At 38.6% G+C, this 24,074-nt stretch overlaps 1 protein-coding gene across 2 annotated transcripts in view; it reads left to right on the top strand.

Moving 5' to 3' along the window:
* ATAD2B (ATPase family AAA domain containing 2B) overlaps positions 1 to 21,476 on the top strand; it is a 150,955-nt gene extending 129,479 nt beyond the window's left edge. For both annotated transcript variants that reach the window (XM_060117295.1, XM_060117294.1), the window contains exons 23-28: positions 4,293 to 4,415; positions 7,306 to 7,443; positions 11,098 to 11,781; positions 14,627 to 14,754; positions 15,064 to 15,192; positions 18,169 to 21,476. In XM_060117295.1, the coding sequence (XP_059973278.1) occupies positions 4,293 to 4,415; positions 7,306 to 7,443; positions 11,098 to 11,781; positions 14,627 to 14,754; positions 15,064 to 15,192; positions 18,169 to 18,210 (1,244 nt within the window). In that variant the 3' untranslated portion in view covers positions 18,211 to 21,476. The remainder of the gene's footprint in view (positions 1 to 4,292; positions 4,416 to 7,305; positions 7,444 to 11,097; positions 11,782 to 14,626; positions 14,755 to 15,063; positions 15,193 to 18,168) is intronic.
* The last annotated feature ends 2,598 nt before the right edge of the window (positions 21,477 to 24,074 follow it).

Here is a 24,074-nt window from a genome sequence, read left to right as displayed (position 1 = left end):
GATTCCTCCAGCTCCCTTTTTTTCCCTCAAGATTGCTTGGGCTATTTGGGGTCTTTTGTGTCTCGATATACATTTTAAGATTTTTTGTTCTAGTTCTGTGAAAAATGCCATTGGTAATTTGATCAGGATTGCATTGAATCTGTAGATAGCTTTGGGTAGTATAGTCATTTTCACAACATTGATTCTTCCGGTCCAAGAACATGGTATATCGTTCCATCTGTTTGTATCATCTTTAATTTCCTTCATCAGTGTCTTACAGTTTTCTGCATACAGGTCTTTTGTCTCCCTAGATAGGTTTATTCCTAGGTATTTTATTCGTTTTGTTGCAGTGGTAAATGGGAGTGTTTCCTTAATTTCTCTTTCAGATTTTTCATCATTAGTTTATAGGAATGCAAGAGACTTCTGTGCATTAATTTTGTATCCTGCAACTTTACCAACTTCATTGATTAGCTCTAGTAGTTTTCTGGTGGCATCTTTAGGATTCTCTCTCTATGGTTATTTGTCATTTTTCCCTTGCTGCTTTCAATAATTTTTCTTTGTCTTTAATTTTTGCCAATTTGATTACTATGTGTCTTGGCGTGTTTCTCCTTGAGTTTATCCTGTATGGGACTCGCTGCGCTTCCTGGACTTGGGTGGCTATTTCCTTTCCCATGTTAAGGAAGTTTTCGACTATAATATCTTCAAATATTTTCGCTGGTCCTTTCTCTCTCTCTTCTCCTTCTGGGACCCCTATAATGCGAATGTTGTTGCATTTAATGTTGGCGCAGAGGTCTCTTAGGCTGTCTTCATTTCTTTTCATTCTTTTTTCTTTATTCTGTTCTGCAGCGGTGAATTCCACCATTCTGTCTTCCAGGTCACTTATCCGTTCTTCTGCCTCAGTTATTCTGCTGTTGATTCCTTCTAGTGTAATTTTCATTTCAGTTATTGTATTGTTCATCTCTGTTTCTTTGTTCTTTAATTCTTCTAGGTCTTTGTTAAACATTTCTTGCATCTTCTCAATCTTTGCCTCCATTCTTTTTCCGAGGTCCTGGATCATCTTCACTACCATTATTCTGAATTCTTTTTCTGGAAGGTTGCCTATCTCCACTCCATTTAGTAGTTTTTCTGGGGTTTTATCTTGTTCCTTCATCTTGTACATAGCCCTCTGCCTTTTCATCTTGTCTGTCTTTCTGTGAATGTGGTTTTTGTTCCACAGGCTGCAGGATTGTAGTTCTTCTTGCTTCTTCTGTCGCCCTCTGGTGGATGAGGCTATCTAAGAGGCTTGTGCAAGTTTCCTGATGGGAGGGACTGGTGGTGGGTAGAGCTGACTGTTGCTCTAGTGGGCAGAGCTCAGTAAAACTTTAATCTGCTTGACTGCTGATGGCTGGGACTGGGTTCCCTCCCTGTTGGTTGTTTGGCCTGAGGCGACCCAACACTGGAGCCTACCTGGGCTCTTTGGTGGGGCTAATGGCGGACTCTGGGAGGGCTCACGCCAAGGAGTGCTTCCCAGAACTTCTGCTGCCAGTGTCCTTGTCCCCACGGTGAGCCACAGCCACCCCCTGCCTCTGCAGGAGACCCTACAACACTAGCAGGTAGGTCTGGTTCAGTCTCTCCTGGGGTCACTCTTCCTTCCCCTGGGTCCCGATGCGCACACTACTTTGTGTGTGTGCTCCAAGAGTGGAGTCTCTGTTTCCCCCAGTCCTGTCGAAGTCCTGCAATCAAATCCCGCTGGCTTTCAAAGTCTGATTCTCTAGGAATTCCTCCTCCCGTTGCCGGACCCCGAGTTTGGGAACCTGACATGGGGCTCAGAACCTTCACTCCAGTGGGTGGACTTCTGTGGTATAAGTGTTCTCCAGTCTGTGAGTCACCCACCCAGCAGTTATGGGATTTGCTTTTACTGTGATTGCACCCCTCCTACCGTCTCACTGTGGCTTCTCCCTTGTCTTTGGATGTGGGGTATCTTTTTTGGTGAGTTCCAGTGTCTTCCTGTCAATGATTGTCCAGCAGCTAGTTGTGATTCTGGTGTTCTCACAAGAGGGAGTGAGAGCATGTCCTTCCACTCTGCCATCTTGGCTCAGGCTCTCTTAGATATTTTTTAGTCATGTCAAAACTAAACTCTTTAAACTAGCACAAATCTCTAACTTCTTTTCCTACTTCCTTTCTAATTATACTCTAGGATTTTTTTTTTAATTTTTATTTTTGTAAGCGGTACTTCCATCCTCCCATTTTTCATGCAGGAAGCTAGGGAATCTTCCCTGATGCTTATCTCATCCCCTGCTTTACCACCAAGTTGTGTCACTGAGAACACATTTCAAAGCTGTAGTCTTCCTTTCCTTCACTACCACCACCATTACCTGGTTCAGTTCTCTCTTCCCTTTTCACTAAAAAGAGCCTTCCGATTATACTCCCTGGTTTTATGCCTGACCCTCTCAATCCAGTCTCTAGGGAACAGCCAGAGAGATCTTTCAAAGATGAGCATTTAAATCATGTAATTTCTCTGCTTGGACGTTTTCAATGACTTTTCATTGCTCTTGGGATAAGATCTAAAATCCTTTGAATTTGGTCAGATTCCCGTTTGCCTCTTGCTTATTGTGTTCTAATCACATAGGCTACCTTTCAGTTTCTTAAATTTCTTTTTTTTTTTTTTTTTTTTTTTGCGGTTCGCGGGCCTCTCACTGTTGTGGCCTCTCCCATTGCGGAGCACAGGCTCCGGACATGCAGGCTCAGCGGCCATGGCTCACGGGCCCAGCTGCTCCACAGCATGTGGGATCTTCCTGGACCAGGGCACGAACCCGCGTCCCCTACATTGGCAGGCAGACTCTCAACCACTGCGCCACCAGGGAAGCCCTCCAAGATCTTTTTACTCCAGAACCTTCTCACATGGTATTTTCTGAACCTGCACTGTTTTTTCCCTTTGTCAGTGGCTACCCCAGTGCATGCTTTAAGTCTCAGCTTAAATGCCACTAATTCAGAGAAGTCTTTCCTGACTTGCCCATTCAAAATCGGTATCCACACCAGTATCCTGTAGGTTTTCATCATAGCTGTTACAGGTTTTTTGGGGGGTGAGGGAGGGGTAGGAGGAGGTGTTTATATGTGTATATGAGATTATTTGGTAAAATACCTCTTTCCTATACTATTCTGAAAAGCTCCTTGAAAGTGGAGACCTGTCTGTTTTGTTCACTACTGTGTAGCCATCACCTGACTTACTTCCTGGTACAGTTGACAATATTTATTGAGTGAAAGTTTAGAGAAAATACATTGGAAGGAAATATACCAGTGGGTTGCTTTTTGAGTGCTGCATGTTTGTTTTTATAAGATTTCTACAGTGAACTATTAGACTTTCTAATAAGAAAAGTTATAAATAAAATACATCTTTATACTTTTTGTCTTTACTAGAGATGAAAAAGCAGATGTTATTTTGTGACTTAGATGCTAGTGCTAAATTCTGTTACAAATTAAGTGACCTTGATATATTAACTTGACTTTTAATATCTTGGAGTTGCACAGCTCTAGGGAGCACTGTTTATGCATATTGTTAGTTAATGAGGACTCCTCTGTTAGTGTAAAGCAGAGACTCTTCTTTTAGTAGCAATTTTAGATATAATTTACCTAGAACAGAGTATGCACTTCTCTCCTAGGTCTACCTGCAATTTATGTCATCTTGCATTCTTATCTTAGAGTGCCTTATTGTATTTGTCTGTTTCTGTCACAATTTTTTAATCAGTCACCCTTAATTTAGCATAGTTTTGACCAGTTCTGTCTCGTGGAGAAAACTATGTAAGGTTTTCTGAAATCTCAGTATCTATCCATGGTAGCTCTGGTGCTGGACATACGGTGAATATCCTGTAAATCTTTTAAAAATTTTTATTGAATGTCATACATTTTTGAAAAATATAAAATAAAGCCATATCTTTGAGGTAATGATTTGTTAAGTAGGCTTAGTACTTTGAAGTTCTAAAAGTATAGTTCTCAGCGGATTGTCAACTTGATTGAGTAGCCTATTTTATTTATTTTTTGCTCATCATTTAAATGAGCTTGCTTCTTAGCTAGAAATGCTTTTCAGTTTTTTAATTAATTAATTATTTTGATAAAGCCTTTTTAAAAAAATTTTTGTTGGCTGAGTTGAGTCTGTGGCTGTGCGTGGGCTTTTTCTAGTTGTGGCGAGCAGGGGGCTGCTGTTCGTTGAGGTGCCCAGGCTTCTCATTGCAGTCACAGTTTTATTTAAATGTTTGTGTTCCTTTTCTTTTTAAGATGCCCTTTGTTCATGTTATTTCACTTATGTGTATAATAAATGTATACCAACTTTTTAACAGATAAAATAATTAGGCACAGGGCTTGTACCCTGAAGGACACTGCGCATGCCATCATTGCAGCTGAATTGGATCCAGAATTTAATAAACTCTGTGAAGAAATTAAGGAAGCAAGAATAAAAAGAGGTAAGTTATAGAAATGAACTTGCTACTGAAGAGTAAGAGGTCATTGAATGTCATTGAATGGTGTTTCTTTACAGTTGCTGGTATTATGAAAATGTATTTTGAGGCCCATCCTTAATTTCTGATATGAAAATGTGTCATGTAAATTCTCAAAGATGTTTTAAAATTTTACTTTCTATAACAGTTTTAGTGCAGATTACAGAAATAAAGTACTTCTTAGTGAAATTCCTTTTGCAGGCATATATCTTTAATTATGGATTTCTATTCTTAAAGGATTTAGGTAGGCTTTCATATTTGAAGAGGGTTTATTTTCATCAGTTTATATCTAATACCGATACTTAAAAACTTTTTTTAGGAATACTTTTTTTTATAAACCTATTGGAATTTATGTGCAATTTTGTTAGTATAAACACAGAATTAGCAGATGTGTTTTGTTCGTTCTATATATAATCCTGTCCTTGAGGAACTCACACTTTAGTAGGAGAGAGTAAGTGTAAAACAAATCGAGTATAGTGTGGCATATGCACTGATTGAAGCATGTTCATAGCACAGAGGAGAGACGTCCTGGTAGGAAACCCAGCATTTTGATCAGAGTTTGGAGAATGAATATAGAAGTGTTGTCTCTAGTGAAGTAGTGGAAGGGAGGCAGTGACGGAGAAGGAGGAGGTATTGTAAGCACAGCACACACTACGTATACAGGCGCAGAGACGTGAAATAACGTGGTGTATCGGAAGAACTGCAAACTGTTTGGTATTGCTAAAGATGTACAGAATGGTGGGAAACAGAGCTCAGAAGGTGAGCTGGGTCCAGGACACTGAAGTTGTGAAGACGCTTTTCTTCTGCCTTAGAGAGGCCTTCCCTGGCCACCTAATCTTGTTAGGCTCTGGTCACCATAGCACTTGGCATTTTGTTACTGTTGTTGTGTCTCTCCTCCTTATTTAGAATATAAGTGCTGTGAATGTCTTATTCATAGCTCTACTGCAGTCCCTAGAACTATCTCTGGTATACAACAGGCTTTTTATAAATATTTGAATGAATCAATGTCATGCTAAGGAGCTTGGACTTTATCCTGTAGGTCTATGTTTTTTAAAATGTGTTTGTGTTTATTACCCACATCAGCTTAGAACTACTGAATTAGATTCTCTGAGAATAGTAAGGCCGAGAAATCTGCGCTTCAGCAAACTCAAGTGGTTTTTATGTACACTAAAGTTTGAGAACAATTGCCATAGTCAGTAGGATTCATAGAAGTATTTGACACAGTGGAATGGCTTGGTAAATTGCTCTGGCAGCAGGAAAATAGCAAGGTCTCAATGTGGCTGGGTAGGAGGATGAGAGACCAGTTAAAAAGCTGTTGGAGCCAGTTTTGAAAACATTTTTGCAGTTTCTAAAAAGTTAGCATAATATTTACCATACGACCCAGCGATTCTACTCCTAGGGATCTACCCAAGAGAGGTGAAAACATATGTCCATATAAAGACTTGCACGTGAATGTTCATGGCAGTATTCACAACAATTAAAAACTGGAAACAACCCAAATGTCCGTCAACTGATGAATGGGTAAACAAAACAGGGTATATTGTACAGTGACGTACTGCTCAGCTATAAAAAGGAATAAGATACTGATACATGGTACAGCATGGATGAACTTTATAAATGTTATGCTAAGTGAAAGAAGGCAGTCACAAGAGAACACATATTGCATGATTCCATTTATATGAAATGCTCACAAAAGGCAAGTCTATAGCGACAAAAAGTGGACTAGTGGTTGCCTGGAACAGTTACCTAAATTGGATTGCTGTGGTGATTGCACAGCTCTGTAAATTCACTAAAAATCACTGAATCGTACGCTTAAAATGAGTGATTTTTATGTTGTGTAAATTGTACCTCAATAAAGCTTTTGGTGGGGGGAGGGCTGTTGGAGTAGTCCAGAGTTTTAATTAGTGAAGTGGGAATGAAGGTAGGATTAACATGAGAGAGATGCAGCTGCAGGGGTGGAGGGCATTGTGAAGGAAAGGAAGAGGCAAAATTGGCTGCCATGTTACTGGTTTAATGACTTAAGTAGATGCTAACACCACCAGTAGAGAGAGGGAATGTATAAGGACAGGTTTTTTTTGGTGGGAAAAGAGAAACCAGTTATCTTTAATTTGACCCATCTCTAGGATATCCAGTTGGTGATACTAAGTAGGCAACTGATATGAATCAGAAGCTCAAGAGAGTTTTGGACTAAAGATGTAATTTGGGAATAATTATATAATGCCAGTAGGAGCTGAAGGCATGAATATTTGTGGTGGAAGGTGTAGATTAAAGTGAGAAGAAAAGGGATTCCAGAGACACAGCCCTTAGAGACGTTTAAGGAAGGCAACATGTAAGGATGGCATAGAAGAAAGAAGTCTAGTAAAGAGAATTGAGATGGAATGGTTATTTTTATGAAGGTCAGTGCACGAAAACCAAACTTATGCAGTGTGGTGTGACAGCCAGCTAATGTCAGATGGAAACAGTTCATATGAATGGGGTTCAGTGGCCCAATATATGCTTATATTTTCTAAGATGGCAGAAATCATGACTTTTAGACTATGTATAATCTTACTGTCTCACAGTCATAAAAATGTGAAATGTATCACTCTGCAAAGTACAATGAATAAACACAGGGCCCTTTGGGGATTAAGTGTAAACAAGCATGGCCTGCCATTTTATTTTTATGATTTTATATGATTTTATATCTAGTTTCTTTCCCATCTTAAATCAAAAGATACTATTTCATCCGAATTACAAACTGTCCAAGTATAATTAATGACTTTAAAATTCAGTTTTGTATTTCAGACTTTTTTTTTAACCTTGTTGGTTTATGTAGCTGGGAATATTTAAATAGGTATCGCTTATCTTCTGCTTGCAGGCTTATCGGTAACAACAGAACAAATAAATCCTCATGGTACTGGAGCTCGAAAGACGGAAACTAGAGTTGAAGAGGCATTTCGGCACAAACAAAGAAATCCAATGGATATCTGGCACAGCTCTGCAAATAAATGTGCATGTGAGTATTTGAGATCATGTTATCCAGTAGTGGGAACAGCTGCGAATGAGGCAGATGTGTTAGGAATTGGGCACATACACCAAAGGGCTGCTAAGAGCTTGTGGGGTAAAATGCTGAATCAGAATACATTTCTTTAACCTTATTTGCTTTTCTCCTATCTCCATTCAGTGCTTGCTGTTGTAATTGAACTAGATTTGAATATCTTCAGTTTTCAACTTTGGTTTTTAGATAGAGATGTGGAGCCAGTAGATTTTTTTTATCCATCCCGCCTCCAACCCCTTGCTGTATGTTATGCAGAATGTTCTTGTTATGGTGGGAAATGGAAACTCCGGCTTAGGAGAGTGACTGAATTGACAGCAGGAAGTTGATTTTTCTGAGAAAAATCTGTGTAGCCTTCTTTAACTGGTTTTGTTTAAGTCAGATGTATTTAGAGGGGGAAAATTCAGTGTTCTGGGTTCTCCTCACTTTTCCATTCATGGTGATCTGTAAAATTTCTAAAAGACAAATGTTAATAAACACAGCATCTTCCTAACATAATCTTTATGTTTCAATAAAGATAGCCATCTTTGGAAGATATACGCTGTTCTTCTGATATAAAGGTGGTAATTCTGCTCCAACTGTCAGTAAAGATGGCCATAATAAGTTCTTTCACCAGTGGCACTGAATTTGAATGAATGAACCAGACTCAGTTTTTTTAATCTTGTTCTCTTTGTGATAAGTGGCACTCATGTGTGAGTTTGAAGGGCTTAATGGTGCATTTAGTTCCATGAAACTGATTAAGCTTTTTATCCTAGTTGTACCTTGGATCGTGACCTGGATTCTGTGACACAGCACTCTAATTTAAACCTTGAAACCCCTACATTCTCTACAACTGATAAAAATATTTACTAACTAAAACACATTGAATATTGGCTTCAAGCAGTTTTAATTTCCTTTAAGTATTAAAATATTATTGTAATCTACAAATGTGAGTCCTGTTTTCTCTTACCAGTAGATGGCATATGTGACTCATCATTTGTCTGTTTTACATTAAGTTATTTAAATCATATGTCTAAATCTCCCTTTGGAAGAGTTGCTTTTCTAAGGTCTTAGTTTTGGAAACAAACTCAGAGATGTTATAAAACTTGATTTTAAAGATTGTGCCTCTAAATGGGCTTTTCACACAAAGCACCCTTGTAAAAGGAAGTGGGTATATTAAAGATTAGTCCTGTAAATATATACTACCACATGCCAGGTGCTGTGGGGATAGAGCAGTGACTAAAACAAAAATCTCTATTCTTGTGGCATGTATATAACCAATTCCTCTTATTTTACCAAAATCATACTAAGCATTAGAAGTGATTATAAAAGGACGGGGAAAATATCTCTAGTTTGACCTCTCCCCAGATAAGAACATTTTCTTTTTCTTAGCTGGGATGAAAGCATTAGAAATAAGCTTACTTCAGAAGGGCTCCTAACCTTTGCTTAGGGTATGAGTACATTTTAAGGAATTGAGCTGGCTCCTGATCAAGCAGGGTCCAGCCTCTTGCTCTAGTGCGCCATGGCTTAGTGAGGAAGGAAAAAGGGAACCTCTTGTACCTTTGGTTATTGGAGAATAAGCAAGGACACAATGTCAGGAGTGACTTGTCAGGTAGTAAAACCTAACAGTTCTACATTTTAGAGAAAGGGCAAGCTGAATACTTTTCTTACACTTTTAATGTGGACTGGATTAGTTTTTCATGTAAGTAATGGAATGCTTATGAATTCCTATCACTTATAGCCTGTGCTTTTAAAAGTAGACTAATATAGAAATTTCGTCTCCAATTACACTATAACTGTAAATCGTAAAAATAGAAATTAATAGGGGATAAAGGAATGGAGAGATGATGGTAATGATAGTACAGTTTTGAAGGCAAAATAAATTTTGAGCCAAGTGACTAAATAACTTGAATTTTGCAAATGATTTTAGAAACCTTTAGTTGATTTATTCTTTTTTTTTTTTTCGGTACGCGGGCCTCTCACTGTTGTGGCCTCTCCCGTTGCGGAGCACAGGCTCCGGACCCGCAGGCTCAGGGGCCATGTCTCACGGGCCCAGCCGCTCCGCGGCATGTGGGATCTTCCCGAACTGGGGCACGAACCCGTGTCCCCTGCATCGGCAGGCGGACTCTCAACCACTGCGCCACCAGGGAAGCCCAGTTGATTTATTCTTAGATGAGAAAGAAGAGTGATAGTTACGACAAAATTTGTCAACACTTGTGGATACCTTGGTGTCTTTACAGAGACTCAGTAAGGATTAAAGATGAAAGGATGGGAAAAGTATGTAAACACACTATATACTGTTGATAGATCACAAGTTCATATTAAGTGCTGGAGTAAAGAAGTGAGGGTTGTCTTAAGACCACATTCCCCTCTATTTGTCTTTCAAAAGCAGTTTTTAAACTGTGTATTAAACAATCTACACTTAGTGCTCTCATATTTGTATTTTCTTTTTAAAATGTCTTTGCCCAGGAAGCTTTCAACATTGACATATTAAAAATATATATTATCTCTTTTAAAATTAAGCCAGATTTGACATTACATTTATAGCCTCGGAAAAAAATTAATTATTTTTACTCTGATGGCTTTCAACAAACTAATATTTAGAATTCGGTGTTTGATACCAGAAGTGATAGGTCTCTAGCTTAAGTAGTTTGCTTTAATAACTTTGTATTTAAATTTCTTTGTGAAAATGTCCCACATTGCAAAATAAAAGTTAACTTTTTATTTAAGGGACAATGGGATTGACTTGCATAACCAGCTACCTTTGATACATACATGGGAAATTAAAGATTCCTGGGTCCATCATTACCTGGAAGTACCAGCTATCTACTCATAAAAGCTCATGACAGTTTCTAACATCTAAGAGTATAGTCCCTACAACTTTTGTAGGTCTCCCGTTTCACATAACTGACCAAATATTTATTTTCATTGTTTGTTAATGTTGTTGCTGCCTTGATAGCAGAGGGCTTAATTTTTCTACATATTTTCAAATAACAACTTTGCAAGAAATTGATCCTGATAGGTGAACCATTTGTGGTAGATGTCTAACAGCTGGCTAACCACATTGTCTATATAACCTTCCTAGGGCTTCTATTTCTTCTGGAAGGAGAGGCAGTAGAGATTGCTTTGTAGGGACACCTGTAACTATTCTCTCTTCATATACTGGATCATACTTTAATTTCCTTTCATGGTTTAGAAGCTTTTGGGTGATCTTGCTGACAAAGCACTCATCTTCCTGGTGGAAGTCCAGGGCTATAGCCCCAAACCTTCCAGGCAGGTTGGTAGTGTGGTCATTCCCTAAATGTGTGTATAGTACACTTGGCCCCTGGATGTTAGGAATTAGGAACAGCTATAAAGCAGAATCCAGGGCAGTGGTAAAAAGTGAGTGCTGAGTGAACTCATACAGGAAATAAATTTAAATTTCTTTCATTCTTCAGAGTTCATCCCTGACTTCATATCCATTTTACTTGTAGTTTGTGAGGATTAGTCAGCATGGATGTCAAGAGCTAAGTAGTTTTTGTCTGTGTGTTACGCTAGTATGGGTTTACATTTGTTTGGGTCTTATTTAATAAACATTTGTAAAACAAGCATTGCATTCCAAGTTCTACATATCTTTTTCCCTTCTTTGTAAAATAGTTCGAGTTCGGAGAAAATCAAGGCGGCGATCACAGTGGGGTAAAGGAATTATTAAGAAAAGGAAAGTCAATAATTTAAAAAAAGATGAAGAGGACACCAAATTTGCTGACTATGAGAATCATATGGAGGACAGGAAATTGCTAGAAAATGGAGAGTTTGAGGTAAGCACTGACTGCCATGAAGAAAATGGAGAAGAGACTGGAGACTTATCTATGACCAATGATGAATCATCATGTGACATCATGGACATGGACCAGGGGCGGAGGCTTAACAACGGAGCAGGCACAAAAGAGAACTTTGCATCTACTGAAGAGGAAAGTTCCAATGAGTCTCTACTCGTCAACAGCAGCAGTTCTCTAAATCCAGAACAGACATCTAGGAAAGAATCTTTCCTTAAAGGAAGCTGTCTAAATGGTGAGGCCTCCACTGACAGTTTTGAAGGAATACCACTTCTGGAGTGTCAGAATGGCAAAGCTGAAGTAGTTTCTTTCTGTGGTAGTGGAGACAAATGTAATTCTGAACAAAAGAATCTTCTGGAGGACCAGTCAAAAGAAAAACCAGAAGCTTCAAATGAAAATCATGGAGATGATCCTGAGAAACTAGAGGCAGTGGAATATAGCAATAATGAGAAGTTCGAACCTGGCCCTGATGTGGAGGTTAAAGATGCAGAACTGGATAAAGAAGGTAGAGCTAATGTTTTAAAATTTTTCCTAAAGGTTTTAACTCCAGAGTTAATTAAGTGCATATTTTATCTGGTCCCCAGTAGCAATAGTTGATAAATAATTATACCCCTTTGAGAATCTTTTGCAGTTTTCACCCCTTTCCCTAGAAAAGTGTACACATGCATAATAAATTCTGGTGAATGTTTCAGAGGGTTTGTGGTCCAGAATGCATTGCTTACCTGGCTGCTTCCTCTTCTGCCTCCCACCTGATTATCATCCCTGTCATAATGGATTTATGACTAAAAGCTGAGTAGATCCACAAGTGTTAAGAAGATGGATTTCTAACAGAAGGATTATTGGGGTGGGGTGGGGGTGGGGGTGGGTGAGAAGACTTGGATACTGTAGCAGTATGGTATAGTATGGTCATATAAACCCACATTAAATTACCACTCCTGTTCATTATAATCATGTGACTCTGAGCTAGTTGCTTATATTCTCCAACCCTGTGTCTTTTATCTTCTAAATTAAACTTCAGAATGGTGTCACTGCAGGGATTATATGTCATGTATATTAATCGCCTCCCCTGGTACCTGGCACATACTAAGGTATATTCATGCCAGGCAGTCACTGTTAGTTGAATCTGAGGGATGTTTAGTCTAGGAGACTCTATCTATACGACCAGTGGTGGAAGAAAGCAGCAGAATCCTCACTGTCAAAGTTACTTTATTCTCGCAGAGTCAGAGCGCTCTGCCCACTGCTGACTTGCTTTGGAGATTTGATTCTTTGAAGAAGCAACAGAAAGGGGGAGTTGAGGGTTTCTGGCCCCGCTTTGTTGTTTATCATTATTCTTTAGCCCATAGTGAGATGGTGTGATTTAGAGATCCACTCTGCTCAGTGTACTGAATTTCCTTCCCGAATAAGCACTCTTCTTATACCAGGTTATCTTGAAATTGTATCATGCTCTCTAAATTGTGTGGAGGGTATAGTGTTAGCCTGGGATTTGGGCTATGTGAGAAAAGTTTTTTAATGCCAGTTTTTTTAGCCCTCCAGTAGAATTAGAGAGTAGGATGGTATTATTCAAAGTCTTAGAATTATTTTAATGGATAAAGAGAGAGGTACGGTTCTTAAATGCTGCCTGTTGAGAATTTTTCTTTTTCTCCAATATTTAATAATAGAAAGCAATTTTAAGAGCATGATTTATCCTGGGCTATCATATAGACAGAACTTTAAAAAATGTGTTGAAGCTAGAGTTACGTAATGAACGGGACAGAGCAGGGAAAAGGGAGAGATTCCTGTTAGGAGGCAGAATGGGTGGGGAGGAGAAGTTCTTTTTAACGCTCGTTCACTATGAGATTTTAGTAAGCTTGCAGAAAAGGTTTAAATGAATATTATGTTCAACTGGTGATCTAAAAGCTTTAAAGATATTTGTTGTGTAAAAGCTTTACCTGAAGCTTTCATTTGTAACTGTCAGGGCAATGTAACCTCGTGTAGTGGTTCCTAATTCAGGTTCTTGGGCCTCTAGAAGTCCATGGATGTGATAATGAGGATCCGTATGGTCTTAACAAAACTCCTAGCATATATTAATTGAACTATAAATAAAGGCTTTCGCTCTAAAGGCTTTCTGAAATATAAAATTTCTCTGGTATATCAGGGTATATGTTTTTGAAGGCAACATTTTGGTTCATTTATTATTTCTCTATATAGCAGGCACTGAGGAAAAGGAATTGTTTAAAGACTTGCGACTAAGAGAACTAATGCAGGAGGGAGGAGGAAGGGTCTCCTTAGTGGCCCTGAGCATGGGCCAGGTCCTGTATAAAGTTCTGAAACAGTCCACGTTTGTCCTTGTGTTCCTCCCCCCTCGGCCTCCTCTAAGAGTGCTCCTGCTTAGGGAGCGTAAGGCTTGATGGTCTACCTGCCCTCCCTACCCATCAGGGTGCCTGGCGCTGTCAAGTTATACTCAACGACCTCACAGTTTCTGTTTTTTCAGTGTGGCTGGTCTCAGCAAGGTGTTGGGAGGAAAGTAATTAGATTATACTAATTCACTCTAAGGTAGTAGGAAAGGACACTAGACCTTTTGCATTTTTAATGGGTTTATATATATATATATATATATATATATATATATATATATTTTTTTTTTTTTTTTTTTTTGCGGTATGCGGGCCTCTCACTGTTGTGGCCTCCCCCGTTGCGGAGCACAGGCTCCGGACGCGCAGGCTCCGGACGCGCAGGCTCAGCGGCCATGGCTCACGGGCCCAGCCGCTCCGCGGCACATGGGATCCTCCCAGACCGGGGCACGAACCCGTATCCCCTGCATCGGCAGGCGGACTCTCAACCACTTGCGCCACCAGGGAGGCCCGGGTTTATATTTTTAAGAGAAAATTTTGTGTAACAAAGGCAGTATAACAGAGAAAAGTAAGACGTTTCAGGCAATGTTGAAGAAAGTGTTTTTGCATTGGGAGGCAAATATGAGGCAGGTTGTCCTCACTTTGTGTTAGTAACTGCTTTTCTAGGTTGCTTCCTTTCTTCTAGTTCTGAGAGCTCCAAATTTTAAAATGATTATCATACAGAGAATGAAGACAGTTGATAAGTTACTGCTTAGAGCTGAAGATTACTCTTATCTTCCTTTTAGGGGATATGTTTGTTAAGATGATATTCTGGTATGACTTGGCTTTCATAGTTGTGGTCTAGTTCTCTTTAATCTGGGTTGCTTCGTCTTACCCCCTCAAAAAATCATTTATTATTTAAAGAATTACACCCTTATTCCAAAAGGATTTGTGGTGGGTAAAAGAATGTATAATTGTTTGTCTGATTTTTCTTAACTTTTATTTGCTGCAGTGCTTTTTTTTTTCCCCCCCCAATTGTAGGTGCTTCTAAAGTAAAGAAATATCGTAAGTTAATTTTAGAGCAGGCAAAAGCAACAAGCCTGGAACTGGTTCCAGAAGAGCCGTCTGAGCCTGTGCCACCTCTTATAGTTGATCATGAGAGATTGAAGGTAAGCTTCGCTCTTCCCAGGCAGTTTTAAATGAATGGAAATAAAGCTAGTTTTGATCATCTTTTGCTTTAACCTAGGAATATAGGTACTTTAGGGCTTCTAATGAAAAAGAGTTGTGTGTGTTTTGAGGGGTTTAGAAATACGAGAATGTTCTTGGTAATAAACTAAGCCCTGGAATCTTCTAAACTCAGGTGTCACTATTACACCATAGCATGTGGTGTCTGTTGCCTAGCATTTGCGTGGAACCGTTTCAGTTTGAACGATGAAATCAAATTTCATTTTATTCCTTTTTCTTTTAATTTTTCTTAGAAATTGCTTGATTTGTTGGTAGATAAAAGCAACAATCTGGCAGTTGATCAACTTGAGAGATTATATTCTCTTCTTAGTCAGTGCATCTACCGTCACCGTAAAGATTATGACAAATCACAACTTGTAGAGGTGAGTGCTTATTAGTTCATCTGTGGAATAAACAAATATGTGCTTTTACTTGTCCCAAAGAAAAGAGGAGAAAAAAAAGGTTATTTTAGTCTAAATCTTTCACCAAGTAACTGAAGAGTGGTTTGAAGATTTAAGATTAGAAGAATCATTAAGAGTTACAAAAATATACTCTTGGTACCATTTTGTCTCAGAACAGAAGTAATCTGGGATTCTTTGTGTATCAAAACACAGAGATTCATGGTTGGCAAATACACAGATTAGCATGTCACAGTTCTCCCCTCCCTTACTTATCACTGACTTGATGGATTAAGCATATCACTTTGGCCTATTGAATGTGAGCATGGCCTCACAGTCCATGTTACCACTGCTCCCTAGGCAGCCACTACTGGTTAAAAGGAGTTGGCATGGGCCATGAGACTTACTGGCCACCCCATTAATGATTGGAAGAGAGCTTAAAAGTCATCTCATTTAATCAGATCTAGTCCTGTGAAATAACCACATGAAGGAGTGGTTGTTCTTGTGCTTAGACACCTTAGAGGGGAACCATTCGCTTTCTGGACAACTCTGGGCCATAAAGTTTTTTATAAATACGAGCTTATATCTCTATTCATATAATTTACATGATTAAGTCACACTTCTTTTTGAGGTCATCTGAGCAAATAAAATGTATAAGACAAAAGTCTCTGCTCTCAAGAAGTATTTCTAGTATGTTAAAGATTTATGTGTAGAGGATGTGATTATTTTGCATGTGTAATAAAGAATATAAGCATACCTTGCTTTATTGCACTGTGCAGATATTGCATTCTTTGCAAATTGAAGGTTTGTGGCAACACCGCCGTTTTCCAGCAGCATTTGCTCACTTCGTGCTTCTGTGTTAACGTTTTGGTAATTCTTGCAATATTTCAAACATTTTCATTATTGTACTTGTTATGGTGATCTGTGATTAGTGATCTTTTTTTAAAATAAATTTATTTATTTATTTATTTACTTATTTATGGCTGTGTTGGTTCTTTGTTGCTGCACGCGGGCTTTCTGTAGTTGCAGTGAGCGGGGGCTACTCTTCTTTGTGGTGCACGGGCTTCTCATTGCGGTGGCTTCTCTTGTTGCAGAGCACGGGTTCTAGGCGCGCGGGCTTCAGTAATTGTGGCCCGCGGGCTCTAGAGCGCAGGCTCAGTAGTTGTGGCGCACGGGCTTAGTTGCTCTGCGGCATGTGGGATCTTCCCGGACCAGGGCTCGAACCCATGTCCCCTGCATTGACAGGTGGATTCTTAACCACTGTGCCACCAGGGAAGTCCCTGTGATTAGTGATCTTTGATGTTATTGCAAAAAGATTATGACTCACTGAAGGCCCAGATGGTGGTTAGCATTTTTTAAAGAAATTTTCTAAAACATTTTTAAAATTAAGGTGTGTACATTGTTCTTTAGACATAATGCATTACACAGTATAGTGTAAAGATAACTTTTATATGCGCCGGGAAGCTAAATAATTTGTATGATTTACTTTATTTGCTTTCATCTGGAACGTAACTTCTCCGGGGTATGCCTGTATTGGACTTGAATCAAAGCAGAGAGCATTTAAAAGTTACTTTGTAATCACATTTTTATGAGTCACATTTTTACGAATCTATACTGACCTTATACAATATATAGATATAACAGAAATAAAAAATCACCCATATCCCACCATCTAGAGGAAACTAATCAGCGTTAATCTTTTAGAATATCTTCCATCCTTTAAAAATGTCTAGATGTACATAATCTGTATAAAAGTGTGAATATATATTTAAAAATTGGGATAGGGCTTCCCTGGTGGCGCAGTGGTTGAGAGTCTGCCTGCCGATGCAGGGGACACGGGTTCGTGCCCCGATCCCGGAAGATCCCACATGCCGCGGAGCGGCTGGGCCCGCGAGCCATGGCCGCGGAGCCTGTGTGTCCGGAGCCTGTGCTCCGCAACGGGAGAGGCCACAGCAGTGAGAGGCCCGCGTACAGCAAAAAAAAAAAAAAAAAAAAAAAAAAAAATTGGGATAGTATTGGACACTGTATTTTATAACAGAACTTTTCTCCTACTCAGTAACATGATGAAACATTTAGCAGAAGTAATTTTGATTGGTCATTTATAAGAACTTTTTGATGAGATGATGATCTGTTAGTATGGCCTGTTAGTTCTGTAGAGAGGTAGGATATAATTTCTTTGGAGGTGTTTAAAGATGGAAGGGAAAACCAAATGTCTTAGATGTATTTGACATTTGCCCATCTGAATGTAATGTGTGGGGGTAGAGTTCTTTTTAAAAATTCTAGAACTTCTTTTTTTATGTGCTTGACATTTGATTAGCGTGAATGGATTGAATACTCTTCAGCAGTTGAAACATCTTGCAGTATGGGTCTTGGAACCCTGTAATCTAGGGGTCTCATTTAGGAGAGAAGGAATCTATAGCAGAATCACCAGTGAGTGGCATTCCTGGTGTGGATGGCATCGACTCTTTCTGGCTTTTTTTTTTTTTTTTTAATTTCATCTCTGATTGAAGTGAGTAGCACTGGGAGCAGGGTGCGTTCTACTTTGGGTACAAGTTTTATTATACTGAGTACCTTCATTGTGCTTTGGGAGTCAGTTGAATATAATGAGTCAGGAAGGGTGCAGGCTCTGGAGTGAGGCTACCTGTATTCAAATCCTGACTCTGCTGTGTTTAGCTGGCAGATTACTTATACATGTGAATTTCTTAGTAAAGTATCTGGCACAATAAGTACTCATTGTTGGCTAGCATCATCCTCAGTAGCCTAAATGTCAACTAGGAGGCATCTGGAAGTGTCTAGGGCAGATAGTCTTACACAGTAGCTCTGGTACTATAATCAGGAATGTATTTAAAGCTTAACTTTGTATCTAAAATTCTTTATCTAGAGAGTTAATTTGAAGTGAACTTTTCTGTAATGCTTTTGTCTTTCCCTTAGTAGATAATGTGTACTTTTCCCCCCTTATAGGAGATGGAAAGAACAGTTCATATGTTCGAGACATTCCTGTGAACCTTCCAAGAAGAGTGGTGTGTCCTCTCCAATCTGCTCCCGCCAGAGCAGTCTTCTGAGCCATTCAACTTCAAATTGCACCAATTACGGGCAGAGCCTTGGTGTAAAGAGCTCTCTCACTCAGTCTTTCTCTCTGTTGAATTTGGTGCTATTGTCTCAGGTACCTGAAACCAACCAGCCTACAAGAACCAAACAGAACTTCGGAAACATGTTGTATTTTCCACAAATAAAAAATACAACCCCACAGATTGGAGATTTTGGTGCTACAGAAACTGCTCTCACTTCGGCCCCTCTTTTTGTGCACTCTGTTTTGGAGACCTCTCTTAGGGGGCAGACCAGCAAAACACGAGGAAACTGGATGGGGCAGTTCTAAGTGTGTTGAATTGTTTAAACAGTGGGCAACCTGTACCCCCCCCCCGCCCCCCCTTTTATCATATTTGTTTTTATTTTTTCTTCTGGGTAATGGACTGAAGCCTGTTTTAAAGTTGGCTATGGTATATTCTGGTGGGAAACTGAAGAAACTGGATAAAATTAGATTAGGCTCTTTAGAACTGCCTTTAATGTGCCTTTTTATTCGAGAAAGATAAGGCTAAACACAAGGATGGGCTTACTTGTAGCAAATGAATTAGAATGTTTTCTTTGGTCACAACCCTGAAAATAAGTTTTGATACTCTATCATTAAGAGGCAACCAGTGTTTTGGTATAAAATGCCTATCTGGTTTTCAAAACTCGATCAAGGCAGTGGTTGAGCCACATAATATACTAAAATGGTAAGTTTTCCTGTATGGTCCGTTTCTGTTTAAGAAATATATAATAAACAACAACAACAAAAAATTCACAGCCCATCAAAAAACGCACACCCTATTTGGTATGGATGACAATGATGATCAGAAAATAGAGTGACGTTCTGTTTTCTTCTGTTAATGGCAGTTTAATAGTTATTCATGTTTGAGTTCCCCGAGAAGAATGATTTTCATGTATAATAAATTGTTACAGTTTTGGTTTAAAGCCAGGACTTGCCAAATGGACAGAAAAGAGGAATTTGTCAGAAGCTCCATAAAATTCATTTTCTATATGCATAGTTGCAAGTGAGCTCTGGTATGGTCCTTGAATAACAGTATTAATGTTTAAATCCCTTATCATAAGCTTACCTTCACAGCTATTCATTTTGATTGGAACCTGTTTTGGATCTTGTTAAGCGATTTCTGTGACTTGTACTTATCTAAAATTAATTATGGGTACTAGTTTTACAAAAACTTTCTACAAATTCACAGACACAGTCTAGGCAGTTGCAAAGAGACAAAGGGAGTGCAGTGACATTTTTTATCAGATGATTTTTAAACAAAAAAGTAGAAAATTTTGACAAGTTTTCTTGATATCTTCATTCATTATAGCTGTTAGCTGCAGGTGTGTCTTTACAATATATGCAACACATGTAGTTTGGGTTTTAATTAGAGCAAACGGTCTTGGACTACTGCAGAGATAATGAGCTACCTCAGCTTTTTGTATTTTAGTTACCAACAGTGTCTACAGAGTTCTGTATTCACTTTGCCACCGTTTACATGCTGAAGCTAAGGTACTTGTCTCCTCGTCTCTGGCTTTGTAGGGTGCTGGATGCCAGCGCAGAAAGCACACTTTGGCCAAGGCTACTGCAGTAATCTGAAGTGCTTCTTTGCATTTACATTAACATTTTATGCCTTCTAATTCTAGTTTAATTTTTAAATAATGCCACTTGTTTTCTTTATACCTAGGAAGTTTTCAAAATATTCAGTTAGTCATATATAATTCAAGATACTACCCATGTAGACACACTGTATTTTAAGGTGGGCAAGTGCGATTAACGATGAACCAATTTTAAGGGGGAGGTGATTTGAAACCTCTAATTTGATTATTGGGAGGATTTTCATGCTTACTTTAGTATTTATTACCATCATACCAGTTCAAGCTATTTTACAGTCTAATACATTAGCATTTTGTATTTTGATGGAAATTGTTACAGAATTTAAAGATTTGATGAAATAAGATGTAGCAGATTTTTTGTAGCAAGTTTCTGGTAAAAGGGTTTTTTGCAAGTCTCAGGTTCTTGCTGCACTATTTTTCTTTAAATATTTATTCCAGTTACTCTAATTAAGAAGCATTCTGTTCAAGTAACAGCAGCACTTGTGAATGGGAAAAAAAATGCACATGTTCTTAGTAGTTTACTAAATTTGTACAGGTTAATTAAGATTTTAGCCATCAGTGAGTTTGACAAGGGAAATTTATTTCTATTTAGCATTAAAATGCTTCCACAAGATCAAGTTTTTAAATTTTAACCTTGATATAGATGGAGAAATAGGAGGCAACCTCAGTATGATAGGAACTGCCACTTTGAACAGTTTAGGTCTTAAAGAGAAAGCCAATCTAATGCCAAGGGGAGAAAAATGAGCTGAAATTGTACCAACTCCTCTGGCCCCTTTCCCCCCCACACACTCTACCAGTTTTTCTTATTTTACAGATATCTGGTGGTTCTATAGTTTAAAGCAGCTTGTGAAATTATCCAAGTGGACTCAATTTTGTTTACCTTTCTGTAAGTTCTTAATTTTTGCCATATAACATTGGCAAAAATATGTACAAATTGACCTCTGTTCTTATGTCCTGTTGTGAGCATTATAAATGATAAGCTCCTGTGTAAAACCTTGCTCTCAGATCACTAAAGTATGTGTCACAGCACAGCCCAACAATAGTTAACGCTCAGCTGTGGGGACCATAGGAGCCTTTCGAAGATGATGGAACCGCACTAGGGTTGAAACTGATGGCTGTGGAGTTAATTGTGTTTTTGAGCTTGAATCTCACCTGTGATTAATTATTATTTTTTTTAATGTCCTTTCATGACTTGATTTTTCTCATATGCCAATGTATTTGTAGGTTTACTGGATTTTATTTTTAGGGAGTGGGGTGGTAATATTTTCCCATTTTTTGATTAAGTTGGTTCAGCTATGGTGCTATTCAGTAGGTATCTTCAGTGTCAGGTCCCGTAGCTGAATGCCATTGTTATTATAATTATTATTTGTAATCACATTGTAAGCTTGAATTTGGACTTGTACCTACATCTTTTGTATTTTGTACATTTGGTTATTTAGACTTTGGGAGTCCTCTTTGGTTTCAGTCATGTATGTCTACTTTGCAGATTAAGTACACTTCATCAACTATGGTCTGTTTTGGGTTTGTAGTTTAATTTAGAATTGTGTTAAGTTGATATTTTGCATTTGACTTCATTTTACATTAGTTGGAAATAAATTATTTAATTTTTGAATTCTGGAATTTTGAACATTTACTGTAATTTGTAATATAACTGCTGTGAAATACTTGAATAAAGATGACAAGAAAAACATGTCTTTCTTTAGCTTAATTATGATTACTGTTGGCTGCGGATGCAATGCTACTTTTCTAGCTGAACTCATTATTTTGTAGCTAGGGCGTATTGATGTTTATTAATTAAGCATGCCAAAAATCTTGTTATATGATTCTTTTAGATTTTAGTAGCCCTCAGTATTTTTTATCTAAAAGTTTTTCTGTTGAGAAAGTGTGGTTTTAACTTCAGTTGAATATTGTCTAAAAGTCGTTGTATAGCAGCAAATGGATTACTTCTGAAATTTGTTTTTCTAATTGGAAGACTATGCTACAATAGATGATCAGGTAGTATGGTTCACTTAATCTATAGTGTTTTCTCTTTAATCAGGTAGTTATCAGTGTATTTTGAACAATACATAGAATTTAAATGTGGAGAGAGATTTCATACCAGAATTTTGAGGGGCTTGTTGCTTTAAGTGAATAGAATGTTCTTGGCTTTAGATTGCCCATGTTTCTGCTGTCTGCCATGAGACACCTTTTCATGTCCCAAGATTAGTATACTAATCTTCCTCTATATAAATCTTGAATTTTCTTTTTCCTTTTTTTTCACAGTAAAAAGGAACTGTTTGAATTTGAGTAAGACTTTGTTTTCCTTGGTTTTGCAGATTGTATAATTTTTACTTTTTTTTTTTTTTAATATTCATTCATTTACCTATCTATTTTTGGCTGCATTGGGTCCCAGCAGCAGCACACAGGATCCCTTGTTGAAGCGCACGGGCTTCTCTCTGGTTGTGGTACCTGGGCTCCAGAGCACGTGGGCTCTGTAATTGTGGCATGTGGGCTCAGTAGTTGTGGTGCATGGGCCTAGCTGCCCAGCGGCATGTGAGATCCCAGTTCCCCGACCAGGGATCAAACCCACGTCCCCCACATTGGAAGGCGGACTCTCAACCACTGGACCACCAGAGAAGTCCCTAATTTTTACTTTTGATTGTCTATATCAAAAGACTGGTAATGATAAACCTGGGAAACAGACTTTTTTAAACCTTTATCTGGGGCTTCCCTCGTGGCGCAGTGGTTAAGAATCCGCCTGCCAATGCAGGGGACATGGGTTCGAGCCCTGGTCCGGGAAGATCCCACATGCCGCAGAGCAGCTAAGCCCTTGCACCACAACTACTGAGCCTGTGCTCTAGAGCCCGTGAGCCACAACTACTGAGCCTGCATGCCACAACTACCGAAGCCCGCACAACTACAGCCCGTGCTCTGCAACAAGAGAAGCCACCGCAATGAGAAGCCCATGCAGCACAGCAAAGAGTAGCCCCTGCTCGCTGCAACTAGAGAAAGCCTGTGTGCAGCAACGAAGACCCAACACAGCCAAAAATACATACATACATAAATAAATGTGTTAAAAAAAATAAAGCTTTATCTGAATGCTTAGAGAGTTTATAACTGCATTTGAGTCTCAGTTAAGTTTTGAGGGCTCCAAGGATGAAGCTGGGTTTATGTATCCAGTTTTAGTTTCCATCGGACTCAAAACTACAGTAAAGTAAGAGACTAATATTTAAGTACCTACTTCATTTTATCCCTATGCCCAAACACCTGAAAAGTTACCTCTTGGCTATTTTTTAAAATACAAATTCCCTCTCTTACCCGCACAATCGTATGTCTGTTATGTCCTAGGCACTATGCTAGACATATGTGATACACAGGTGACATATTCTCTATCCTTAAGGAGCTTATAGTCTGCTAGGGGTAGTTGGTACAAATACTAGTAGTAATTATTCAGTGGGTTAAGGGCTGTAATAGAAGGAACACAGTGTTCAGAGTTCTAAGAAGGGAACCAATTAATTCTGTTTAGGAATGGAGGCAATGAGGGAAGCCTTCTGGGGGAGCTGGCATTTTATTTTCCCTTTGCCTCTACCTGGCTTTTCTATAGTCTAGTCCCACTTTACCAAAACTTTTTCTTAGTTTCTTGTGACCCTTCATATTATATCGTATCACTTTCACCACCTGGAGTATCTTTATCTGTTGAAATCTTGCTCATATTTCAGGAGCGGGCCTAGATTCTACACCAATAAATCTCCTGTACGGTATCATTCATCCTCAGAACTTAGCTGTATTTTATACTGTGTAACATAGTAAATTACTAGTGTTATGTAAATCTTAGTAATTTATTCACGTGGGAAAGGGGATACAAAAGTATTATATTTTATATTCCTTGTAGGAATTTAAAACAATGCTGGACATATAGAAAATGCGTAATTCTTTTTGGTTTAATTGACATAGAAAGCTGAAACTTACCTAAATCATCCTTTCATAGATTCAACAAATACACAGTAAGTGCCTACTGTATGCCAGGCACTGTTGCAGAAGTTGGAAATAAAGCAGCAAAAACAAACAAACAAAAAGTCCCTGTCTTCATGGAGCTTAAGTTCTTTTAGATATAATGTGCCATATTTCTGTTAGGATTGATAAGGGTTCAGACTATTTTTTTAAGTGTTCTTTAAGCATTGCATGAAGCATTTTGTTAAAAATTT

The sequence above is a fragment of the Mesoplodon densirostris genome, chromosome 14 (genome assembly GCF_025265405.1).
Source record: "Mesoplodon densirostris isolate mMesDen1 chromosome 14, mMesDen1 primary haplotype, whole genome shotgun sequence".
In the NCBI taxonomy this organism is placed as follows: Eukaryota; Metazoa; Chordata; class Mammalia; order Artiodactyla; family Ziphiidae; genus Mesoplodon; species Mesoplodon densirostris.
The sequence above is the reverse complement of the archived record's forward strand: the minus strand, read 5'-3'. Positions and strand labels throughout refer to the sequence as shown.